Source organism: Lethenteron reissneri, chromosome 31, assembly GCF_015708825.2.
Source record: "Lethenteron reissneri isolate LAM-NWPU_2019-01 chromosome 31, ASM1570882v1, whole genome shotgun sequence".
Lineage (NCBI taxonomy): Eukaryota > Metazoa > Chordata > Hyperoartia > Petromyzontiformes > Petromyzontidae > Lethenteron > Lethenteron reissneri.
Genome location: NC_083809.1, coordinates 4,321,495 through 4,333,724, shown reverse-complemented (window position 1 = coordinate 4,333,724; position 12,230 = coordinate 4,321,495). Strand labels below are relative to the sequence as shown.

The 12,230-nt window shown below is 46.7% G+C and overlaps 1 protein-coding gene across 1 annotated transcript in view; it reads right to left on the bottom strand.

The window, feature by feature from the left end:
* Positions 1-12,230, bottom strand: part of SESTD1 (SEC14 and spectrin domain containing 1) — a 35,941-nt gene that overhangs the window by 18,302 nt on the left and 5,409 nt on the right. Inside the window, exons 3-9 of the mRNA XM_061563348.1 lie at positions 11,516-11,624; positions 9,798-9,888; positions 8,088-8,201; positions 7,026-7,139; positions 5,335-5,432; positions 4,244-4,296; positions 21-232 (exon numbers count right to left, since the gene is read on the bottom strand). Coding sequence (XP_061419332.1) covers positions 21-232; positions 4,244-4,296; positions 5,335-5,432; positions 7,026-7,139; positions 8,088-8,201; positions 9,798-9,888; positions 11,516-11,624 — 791 coding nt within the window. The remainder of the gene's footprint in view (positions 1-20; positions 233-4,243; positions 4,297-5,334; positions 5,433-7,025; positions 7,140-8,087; positions 8,202-9,797; positions 9,889-11,515; positions 11,625-12,230) is intronic.

The following is a 12,230-nucleotide window of genomic DNA, read 5'->3' as shown; positions in this document are numbered from 1 at the left end:
TTTTAAAAGACATCCCCCACCTCGGTGATCTTCTGCCGTAGGTCGTCCAGACGAATCAGCTGACTCTGCTGCCGGCACATCTCACGGCACTTCTCGTGCTGAGAGTGCACAGCATCGAGCAGCTCCAAAACCCTGGCCTGGACCGTCACCTCGCCCTCCACGGGAAACCGGACCAGGTCATCCTCGGCCCGCGGCCCTTGACTCTGCTGCAGGTCCAGGAGCAGCTGGCGTCCTACACAAGACAAAGATTCCCCCGTGTAGCCTTCAACAGACTGCTGGGGCAAGTGCTGTTCGTGAGTAGCACCTATGATGGCCGGCACGACGCACGAAGGGGTGGGTGGCGAGCACCACGACCAGTCGCCTTTGTCTCCCCAGTAGCGATGTTTACACATCGCACCAGGTACTCCTTTGAGGCGGATTCAATCAAGCAGAGGCCCAGGTCTGGTTCAGATAATCAATGGTGTTTGGCTGTGAGCAGAAATCAAACGCAAGTAGCCGGGTTCATATTGTAGCGCGCGAACTGCTACACTACCGCTTCCCTAACATACACACGCTCGCACACACACACAGGTAGTCAGCTTCAGACAATGTGAAATTCTTAACACAGGAAAGGCTCACTTCTTCTTTCGTGTTGACGGGGAGTTGGTCAGCAACAACAGCTGCATGACCTATTTTGTCAAGTTCTTACAAGTTTGCTCAATTCAAGAAATGTAACTATTACCTATTACACCTTCAAAAGAACTGCTTGTCTTCACGTGAATTTATTAATGAAACATAATTTATATAAACAAAGTGCAAAACTACAAACGCAATTCAATGATCGGCACAGTTATGGTTGAAGGAGGGGGAAACAAGTGATACTATGATAGCACGCATACAATACAAGGCAAATGATGCGCAGAGTTATGCATGTTGCAGGAAGACTACAAGGACATATGATGCAGAGAGTTCCACATTACGAAGGAGGAGTTCAGTCAACCCTTAAATTATCTGACGTAATGGGAGGGAAGGGTGACTCAGATAAATAAAAAAACAGACGTGAACGTAGCTTTCCAAATACATTTGTTGCATGCCTGAAAAAGAATCGGGGTTAACATGCAGAATGTTTTACTTGCTGACATTCGTGCCGTCAAGTGGACAATGAGGCAGTGACCCGCAACGAGCGAGGAGCAGCTTGTAATTAAACCAACGTACGCATGTAAGCACCATTATAATCTGCAAAACTAGATATTCCACCGACCAATAATCGAGAGCCAACCTATATAAAACACAAAGCATGCACGTAAGATTCCACACGCCGTTTACAAACGTCAGAGTTTACAAGTGCAAGAGTCAATGCCGTAGACAGGGCGACGCCACATCTAACTGTAGGCAAAGGGGGAAAACGTGTGGCGTCGAGTTTAGAACACGGGAAAGCGAGTCGGTTGGATGGCATGGACGGGGAAAGGGGGAGGGAGGTCCATGCGGTCGGGGCAGCAGAGGAAAGGAGAGGCAGCCACTCCTTTTCCTCCAGCCAGGGTAGAGAGACCCAGTTTAAACAGTCGTATTCGGAAAACGTTTAACGCTTCTTCTTGCATCCGGAAGTGCGTTTCCCCGCTGCACAGGAGCTATACCAAAGCAGAGGTGCCGAGCACACAGTTGTAGCTGACAATGTTTGTACGTACATTCAGTCAATCTACAGCTGGGTGAAGGCCTTGACGACACCAGTCAATGGGTTGGTGAAAGTGGTATGCATAGACATTGGTGCAGAGCACAATACAATAACTTCTGCTGCACTGCCCTCTGATGACACCGTAGCCCCAAGGAAGCCCAGAGCACCCTGCGTGCCATCACGCAGGATGGTCGCCCATCCAAGCACTACTCCCACCCACGCTCAATCCTGCATAGCTTCCGAGATGCGACAGAATCGGGTGCATTGCGGAGCGAATTGGCCATAAGCAGCTGACTAGAGGGCAGGTTGCAGACACAGCAGCAGAGCTAATTCCAAGAAGCAAAAATGTGTTTGAAACAGCAGTAGCGTGAACCGATTCTGACACTCTCTGCACACAATGAGAAACTCGCGCAGAAACGTGCGTGCAGGTTGGAAAAAAACAACAACAAATATGGATCATGAGCAATAATATACGGAAAAGGTGGTTTATGAAGAGCAAAAAGGTGCGATTGCGACCGTTTATCGGTTCTCCCATCATGCCCTGCGTGTCATGTGACATGGCCACAATGCGTGCGTAATGCACACAGCCTCTCGCTTTAGACACCAACTCAGAGAGACTTAAAGCTGTCACCACATTATTTTAGACAACAGCAGGACCGAGATACGACCGCTTGTGGGTTTACTCCTTAAGGATCATGTACTGTATCAGACATCAAGTTAGCCAGTAATCACGCTTCCAGATAACAACTAAAAAGTGGCCCACATTTTGAGGCTCTTTTTTTGGAGTTAGATCACTGCCATCTGGAAATGGTGCTATCCACCGATAGCGGTTTTTAAAGCACATTGTCACGTGTCGGTGCAGGAATTTATCAAATGCGTTCACGAGAGCAACAGTCCGAGAATTTCAAGTACCCCGAGCCCAACCTCAAGCCCTCCAACCGACGCACGGATGCGCTGGGGCCGTCCAAAGTTGTTCCCCTTTGGAATTCTACATCGGTATTATGTCGGCTTAAAGAGATCCGATTTAGAAATCAGGAAGGTCCATGTCATCTTTCTGAGGTTGTCCACACAGCATGGCCTGGAACTTTCAGGTCCCCAAACTGTTGTAGAGACATCAAAACACACGTAAATCCCATAACGCCTTTAAAATGTCCATATGTGTTGAATGAATGCAAGATTGATATGTGCAGCACTGGAGTGCTTACGGAATAACAGGAAGCTTATGGGAGGAATGAATTTGGTTATTTGGAAAAAAAATTACAGTACATTTTTCTGCTGTGCATTTAGAATAAAATGAAACACACGTTTTGAACTATTTTCACACTATAATAATAATGCCGGTTTTTGCTCGTATATATATTTTGAAACCATGTGTTTTGAATTGTTCAGCTGTCATCAGAAGGCACATTTTAAAAAGGCAAAGATATAGACAAATGGCAGTCGACTTCCGCCACGGCCCACGAGACAAAAAGTGGCGATTTAAAAAAAAACACATTTACAGGCTTCCTTCAGCATAAACCAACGATGCCAAATCTTTCAAGGCCACAGTAAGAGATGCCAAGTCTATATGGGTTGCCGTGCTGGGAAGTGTCAATTATCATCATCATCATCATCCACACACGGCCCTGCGCTTGGGAGGGGAAAGTTTTAATGCGATTTAATGGTGCACTTAAGTTGTGCCCGCAACATTTCAAGAATCCAAATGAAATACTGTGGCTTCCGTTGCTGCAAATTGATTGTTTTTACATATCCATTTATAATAGCATGTTATGTTAAACATATAAAAAATAAATATTGACTCATTCTTAATTTACAATGCATTATTGCTTTTGTACGTGTACATTTTCAATGGGTAGTTCAATGTAATAGTTATTTGGGGATATGCCAAGCATTCCAGTGCAGAATGCTTCAGAGGTTTGAGACTTCAGAAGGCTTTGCCAGATATCAAGAACAATTCAGAAATACGCACATTTACAAAGATGATGGAAACAAAAAGCTGAGCAGTATGCAAGGAAACGTCAAGAGAGGTGCACGTTTGGAATCACACCGGAGAGACGGAAAGAGGAACGCGTGGAATAAAACGCAAGTTAGGGGACATTGTTTTGACCATTTTAATACGGAACTGGGATTGGGAAAAGGGGAGAGTCTTGGACATTATGCGAGAGCCGCGGTACTATGGTACCCTGGGGTACCGCCATAAGGTTCATATACACAAATAAAACAAAACTATTTGTACCTTACCAGGTGAAGCCCACTGAGCTATTAGCTTCTTTTTCAGAAGCACTCTGGCCACAAATGATAGCTCAACAAAGTGGCTTATCATGTGAAATGTATAGCAGCAAAATTATCGAATTAACATAGAAGCATGTGGGTGATGGCCTGGGCTTGAGATCAACAACAGCGCGGCCAGCAGGGTGAACACACCCGCGAGAGGACATCTACTGTGACGAGGGCACCATGCGATCGGCGTGACCACGTGGGATGGTGACGGCTTTGGGTAGGCCTTGATACAGCAGTGGATAGATATTAGACAGGGAAGATGACGACAATGATTACAATTTTAACCAGACGTAGAAAATCAGAGGACGGTACCATTTTCAGCATAGGCTTCGGGGTCGCCAGACAGCATGTGCTCGTCCGAGGGTCTGCAAAGGACACAAAATGAACCAAAACGTTTCAATCAACAAACACTTTGTACAAGGCAGCAACAGAATGTCATAACGTAAACAAGAACCGCAATTACTGCACGGCATCAAATGCCTGCAGTGCGCTGCTAATAAGGAGATAGAACCGCTTCGATGGGAGTCCACTGTGCTTGCGGTTGAATCATCATCATCATTGTACGTGTCCCTCCATTGTAATTAAAGTGAGTACCACTGGAGAGGTTGCACCAAAAATTAGAAACCGGAAACAGCCATTTTGTTAAGTAACGGCCGGTTTCTACTGCACGCAAATATGAGTAGGGCGTTTTGTCAATCCACTGCTGGATGAGGGCCACCCACTTCGTGCGGGTCGTGGAAGTTATTTTACAGTACTTCACCACGTCGCCCCGCTGACTATGACAACCCTTTGTGCAAGGTGGTCACCCATCCAAGCACTATGCAGGCTCTACCCCTGCTTTGATTCGGAGACCTGGTGAGACCTGGCGCATTCCGGGTGATTTGATCGAAGGTTGCTTTCTGATAGAGAAGCATTGCACCTTTTATCGTGGCAAGGGCCATTCTCTGCTCAAAAAAGATTACTCATTTCATAAACCTTGCAGGGATGATGGTCTGCGCTCACTGCAATTCCATTTGGGAGTTGAGAAATCGAATCAGGGTGCCACCTGGCTGGGTTAGCTTTCAGATGTGCTTCTGCGGCCGTCTGGAATGCTCTTCCTGCCGATATTAGGAGCCACTTGAGCTATGCACTTTTAAATCTCGATTGAAAACTCATTTCTTTAGAACTGCTTATTGTGTTTAGTTTGTTGTCCTTCCCCCGCACCTCCGATCAGCAGTTGGCTACCGTACGGTGCTAAAAAAGTTACACGTACGTAAATATGTACGTACTTCTCACAACTGACTGGCTCAGGATCAACAACGGAGATGAGCACCATCAATGGGGAGAAATTTTAATTTTCAGACCGCTAATCAGCCATCGGTACAAAACAAGCCCGTGAAGCGCCACCACTCGCTGATGCTTACAGATTTCCACTCTGCTGGTTTGACGTTTTCGTTCCGTTCATCACTCGCGCCATCTCGCTGAGCAGCGTCAAGGAGTCTCTCTCGAACTTCTCAAACGCCTACAGGGGGGGGCGTGCAACGAGACAACGCACGGGAGAAAATGTTGAGAGATCATCTCGAGCACGTGTGCAGCCCCGTTGTCAACCCACTGCTTGACGAGGACCTCCCGGTGCCGTGTGGGTCATGGTGACGAGATGTGGTGTACTCGTGTTTTACAAAAATTGACACAGGGGAGGGCCCAGGCCAATTCCCATTCCTGTTGAGCATCGTGGTCAGGATTTCAACCTGGATCACCAGCATTGCAGAAGTGCATTTATCACTATGGGATATCTTACCACGTACTGTCAGGCATTTTTCCTCCTTAGGCTGCCACTCGGTTATGAGTCTCGACCACTGGTGAATAAGAGAAAGCTCACCATGGTGGCGAGATGTTAACTACCTCGCCTGGTATACAAGAGGTCGTGGGTTCGATCCCAGCCCCGATGCCTGTATATCTGGAGTTTGCATGTTCTCCCCGTGGTCGCATGGATTTTTCCCTTCACATTTAGAATCAACATCACACGTTACGAGTATTTAGCTGCGATACATTTCCACGAGAAAGGCCACTTCGTTGGGCTATCATTTGTGGCCAGGTGGCCTCTGGGTCTTACCTGCTAAAATAAAAAAAATTGTTCAGTTTAGTTTTACTTGCCTATAATTCACAACGCCAGTCAGTGCATGAATTGTTGAAGGCTGGGAGCATAGACATGGGATCATATAAATACAGTCCGAATATTGCTCCACTGCCCTTTGCTGTATCACATATAGCCCCACAGCCTTAATGCCAAGTCATTGTTTCCTATCAGAGCAGTATCCAAGTTTAAAGCCTGCTTAGCTTCTATGATCTGATGAGATCAGGCACAATCTCTTGCTTTGGTCATAGGTGGAGATATACTCAAAGTAGGTGACAATGAAACAAGTTTTAGGTCTCCAAATAAGAGCAAAATGTGTTTTCAAACACTACACACAGTGGTCAAGCGGCACACGTTACCACCAAATGACATACACCTCCCCCCCCCCCCCATGGGTCCCGAGGATCACGTGACCGCGACTTCACCCTGCACGCGTCGTGTCGTCGCGCCAACTCGATACGTGCGTCGATATTGCTACGCGTTATCATTACGCAGCGAATGTAAACGTCACACACGATTCACATTTCACGTGGAAAACACCCAGTATTTGCAGTCTCCTACTTACGAACACAATTTGTTCACGAGACCTGTTCGTAAGTCGAACCGTTCGTAAGTCGGAACACAGCAATGTACCGCATTTAAATGCCCACGCACACACAAGCACTCACTCCCAGCACGAGGCAGACTCGTTTATATCTCGCTAAGCATTGCTCAGCCGAACAAAATAGTTGCGCGGTTCAATGTGGCAGCAAGAGTTTGCGTTTTAAGTCAATGTTAAAAAAAAAACTAATACATAGGGATGGAAGCTGATTCGCAAGTGCTTGTGTTCGTAAGCGCGGGTGGTCGTAATTTGAGGATTGCTTGTGTGCGGCTTTTATATAGAGGGCTCTTTTAGATGCATGCATCGTTACATTATTTTCACAGATAAGCAATGGACAGAGTGCTGGATTGGAAGGGGAGTGCATTTGAGGCGTGACGCACCATGCGCTTAGAAACCCAGTCCACGTGATTGTGCTTCAGCGTTCCTCCAAACTCCTCCGTCAGCTGACATGGCTCTATGTAGCGCGTCAGTTTGTTAGCGGACACCAGGATGACCTAAAACGCAAACAACAACAACCGGTTATTTACACAGGGAAGCCTCAACTGGACCTCAAGACAATTTTTTCTTATATATAGAAATATGCTACCTGAGAAAGTTGAACCGATTCTTTACTTGAACGTGCTCTTGATTGCAGGAGAAAACCAAAACTCCCAAGGAATGTATCAGCATTCAATGACATGAGGGGATGTATACATGTCAATCCACTGCTGGATGAGGGTCTTCCAACACTGTGTGGACTATTTGACCGTACTGCATGACGCTGGAGCACATTTAAGGTACAGCGATGGGTTTTTGTTGCCTTGCCCTCTGCTGCCCATGGCACATCAGGGAATAACCTACAACAACCGGCTTGCTGTACTACCAACCCTCTTGGGCAACTCACAGCCCAGTAGGTGGGTGTTGCGATGGTGTTCATTTCCTGTTTACAGCAGAAACCGAAAATTCCACATTACCGTGGAGGGGGGCAGGTCTAGCCACAGAAAAAACATTTTTGACTTCCCCGAAGCAGCACTTCGTTATGTCGACCTCGGGGAGATGAGCCAAGTTGAATCCGTTCCAGGACTTGAAATCGCAACATTGTGATTTTCGAGCTGCTAATTAACCATTTCCCGCTCCGATGACGACGGTTCCGATAACGTACGTACCACATCGGTGTACGGCATCGGAACAGAATCTGAAGAAAAATGGTCATGCGGAAGGGCGTGTGACACACTTTGGTGCCAGCTGTCATAGAGTGCGGTCGTATCGCTACAGTTCTCTGCGGTGAGCACAATGTCTTTAAAACAGCGGCGCAACGCCTCTCTAAATAAAATTAACGCTAAATGCTTACGCATTCCAAGATTCAGCGGTGAACGGGACCTGCCCTGCAACTCGCAAACGTCTCAGAAAGGGTCAATTGACAAAGGACTGTAATTCTTTTCTACATTCCTACTGAAACATGCCTCAAAGCCAAGCCTGTTTTTCTCCTTCCAGAAGCAGAAGTGCGTGAACTTCTTGTCCCAGAAGTCGTCGGGCTTCACGACGCACACGAGGGACACTTCCGCCGGGATGACGTTCTGCAACGCGAGAAATAAAAACCATGCGTAATTGTATACGTGCGTATAGACCAGTGTTCTTCGTTGCAAGGCCCGCGGGCCACTGGTGGCCTTTAGTGCGGCCCCTGACAATACACAAATGTGAAAACACCCCACCATGCTGTCAAACCCAAATGTGTGGCGGCCCTCACACCGATATGTTATTGGCGAAAGTGGCGTCCCCTCTGAAAATTAATCAAGGAACACTGCTGTAGACCCAACCTTTTGAATTGCCCATAGTTGTGTTTAGCACGATTAGCATGGTTGGCTACGTATGGTGCAAAATAAGCTACATGATACATACATATGTAGTGTAATAACACTGGCTGCTGACGGAAAAGTGGTACTGACAGCAGAGGGCAGTATACACGGCAGCAGAGGGAGGACATACGGGGCTGAGGAGAACTAAAGCGAAGCTCAGGATGGAGTCCATCTGGAATCCCGGGAACCTGCTAGAAGGTTCCAGAAAAGGGGCGTGGCGAGGGCAGAGCGAGGCAACACCGGGAGGATAAAAGTGGGCCCCCGGGTCGAGAGCTCGCGACTGTTGCTGGAAGTGGATCCAATCGCTGTGTCGCTGTTCGTCACCTTCGTCGCCGTCAACTTTACCATCCTTAGCCTGTCAACTGTACTAGCGAGATAGCGCCGTCGAATTAGACGGATGTGTGACTAGTGTGTAAGCACGTAGGGCGTTTGTAGTTCCCTGACGTGCGAGAATAAAGAAGGTGCCATAACGATCCGTCTCCGGAAGTGCATCACTACACATATATAGAAATTGAGGCTGATGAATCGAGAAATGGCTATGCAGTGGCTGTAATGAAAGTAGAAGTGGTTGTAAATAAAAAAAATTAAGCTCGTGATATTCGATATTCAAACTGCTTGTGTGTAAATTGAGGATTGTAAAACGAAGAGTGGTTGTATCTAAATCGAGGCTTGTAAAAATTGAGATTGATGAACATAGAAGCAGCGGTTGTTGACGAGGCCCAGAAGATGGGATCAAGGTCCTGAACTGGATTGCAAAACGTATCTGCGAGCTGCATTTGAAAAGGTGCTCCGTCGTTTCCGAGGCTACGATGTAGCCCAGGATTGCTCCTGGGAACCAGTTTCATTATACGCACTTACAATACTTTCAAATACCCTGAAACATGCATGGTTCTGAGAAATAAAGAAATCAATGAACATCAAAATTTGAACCAATTTCCCTTTTCGTGAAGTATCCTAACTAGATAGCAACTGCAAGCGAATAAAGAAAATAAAAAATATTCAACGGACGCTCTACATGCGTGATGTCAGTTGTTCGAAGGTCGCTGGTTACTTTTGAAAAGCACATTGTTCGTGATCAGTGGGTTTAATAGGAAATTTTAGATCGTTCTACGTTACCATGCAGATTCGTACATGATTATTCACCAATAACTCTCATGTATGATATAATTTCACACATTTGAAAATCAACCCACGTACCCCCTGGGACACTGCATCCCCAAGGGTCCGCATACCCCCCCCCCACTGCCCCCGGTTGAGAATCACTGGTCTACGAGATACAGGAGGTGCGAGAATGGGAAAGGTAAAAAAAGAAGTCACCTGTAACGTCAGCACCACCGTCTTCACCAGATTCCACGCAGCCTTCCGCCCATCGACAATCACGGTGAAGCCACGGGACTTGCACTTCTCACTGCAATGCCGAACAGTCCTCCAAATTATTATCAGCATTCATGTATGTATGTTGAACTTCTTTCACACCGTGCGTAGCCAACCGTGTTAATCGGAGGTGTGGGGGAAGGACAACAAACTAAATACAAAAAGCACTTTTTAAGAAATGAGTTTTCAATTAAGAATGCGCTTCAAATTTTCAAGTTTTCAATTCATGATGTAACGGTGTCCTTTGATGTCCAATGCACAAAGGATGTCACACTGTGTCTGTGTTGTCTCTCTCTGCTTGTGTGTCTGTCTCTGTGTGTCTCCGTGTCTGTGTTTTGTCTCGCTCTCAAATGTAGTTCTACCTGATGACGATTGCTTGTGTTGCAATCGAAACTTCGTATTCTATTATTGAATTTATTTTCTTTCTACGTGACTTTACCGAAAGAACCAAAGAGTAATTCCTGCAGTCACGAAAGCTTCAAATCAAGTTTAAGCAACAGTCTGGTAAATGAATGGTGTCAACTAGTGACGTGATAACCACGTAGAGTTGTGGCTCTTGGGAGAATGTTTTTGTTTTAAGAAGCAACTTGGCAACGGGCGTCGCGTGACTTATCGTCACATGGAACGGTTATGATGTCTTCAATGGCAATTAAAATTGCCGGTGCCGCTGCCAAGCGACTTTAGCATAATGCAGAGCACACGCAACGTCACATTAGGGCTGCGGTTGGCTTTGTGCTGTTAGGAGTTTTCATACAATGTGCAATGTAATATTAATGAAGCACTTGGTTCACATGACAAAGTCTCGTCGAGTTTTAGGACCTGCTTGTGGCGGTCCTGCCTAAGGATGTTTGGCACGTTGGGATGAAATTGGATCACACCATCGAAAACGCACAAACACACAGGGGCATCACTCAATGCTCTGCGCGGATTAATTCACTCTACTTGCTGTACTGTCACGTCCTGGCCACCTTGCCAAAAGCCCTGGTGTGAGAAAACGTTTCTGAAAAAAGTTGTACGGGCAGGTGATGAGGTCGGAGGTCATTGTAGCTTAAGGGCAAACGCAAACAAATGACTCGGAGACCATAACCTTTCACCTGTCCAAATGAAAACCTCAAGAGCTGTCAAACCGGCCAAGAAGGATGACACAGAGGGTAATTATGTACACTCGTTTATCATAACAGAACATCATCATAATCAACGAATGATGAGCGACGACACGTTAAGTTTGATTTAATTCACATTACTATCCGTAATAATGTCCTGCTACATACATTGCAGGTTACGCCGACACACGCTTTTGCTCAACTGGCGAACGGGGCTCATGGTGGTGTAAAGTGCGGGTAAACACACCTCTGGGCAAAACGTCCTTCAAAACAAGCGGCAGACACTCCGTCTCCGCAGCTTTTACACCACACATATGCTCAGTGCATTAATATCAACACACTCGGCTTTGGGGCGGTGTGAAATGCCATCCCACGAGAGAATTTTTTTTTTCTCCCCCAATTGTTTTTTCAGGAACTGTAGCGCTAGAGTGCAAACAAAGTTGCTCGCGGGCAAACGGCCAACTGGAGGGTTTGATATCCGAGCTTCACGGTGGCGCCTGGGCTGCTGAATGTTGCTCCTGGGTTTTTTGGGGGGGGGGGGGGACAGGGCCGACTTGCCTGGGAATACTGAGGAGGTAGTTAAGCGTCACGTTGATCTCGTCGATGTTGTTCTGATCCGAGTTGAGAGGAATCGTCAGGATGAGGCCGGAGCGGCGATCTTTGCCCCCTGCAGGGGACAGAGATGGCGACGGTGTGAGACAGAGAAGGACTTCCGTGTAATTCTGTTACGAGTCCTAAATTTATACTGCTGCTGCTGGACTTCTCACCTGCACCGGTAAATGACAGCGCATCGCACATTTACCTCAAATGCTTCCACTATCTCCCAACCCAAGCGCAGACCACTTTGAAGATCACACTCACCATTTTTCAGAAGTTCCACAGACTCAACCTAACCCATCCGTCCAACCTCTCATCTCACTCTACTCTTCTCCAGCCACTCCACTAACTCTCTCATCTAAATCTCACCCTAGACATGTGTGAAAAGAGCCTCATAGCTCATTGGATTCCTCCGGTCTAAATAAAGATGATAATTAATTAAATATAATTCTGACTCCCCTCCGTGCACGCTTCTCTCTCATATTGCTCTACTCCCCTCCATGCACTACTTCTTCCTCTTCCCCTCGCATCAGACTCTACCCCCCCTTGCTCTCCTACCTCTTCCCTCTTATCCTTTCCCCCTGTCCAAGTCCAGGCTCAAGAGTCTCTGCCCACGCATGGCTGCCACTATAAAATAAATATACGCACTTTCAATTTTCTGGAGAGCATCTTGAGA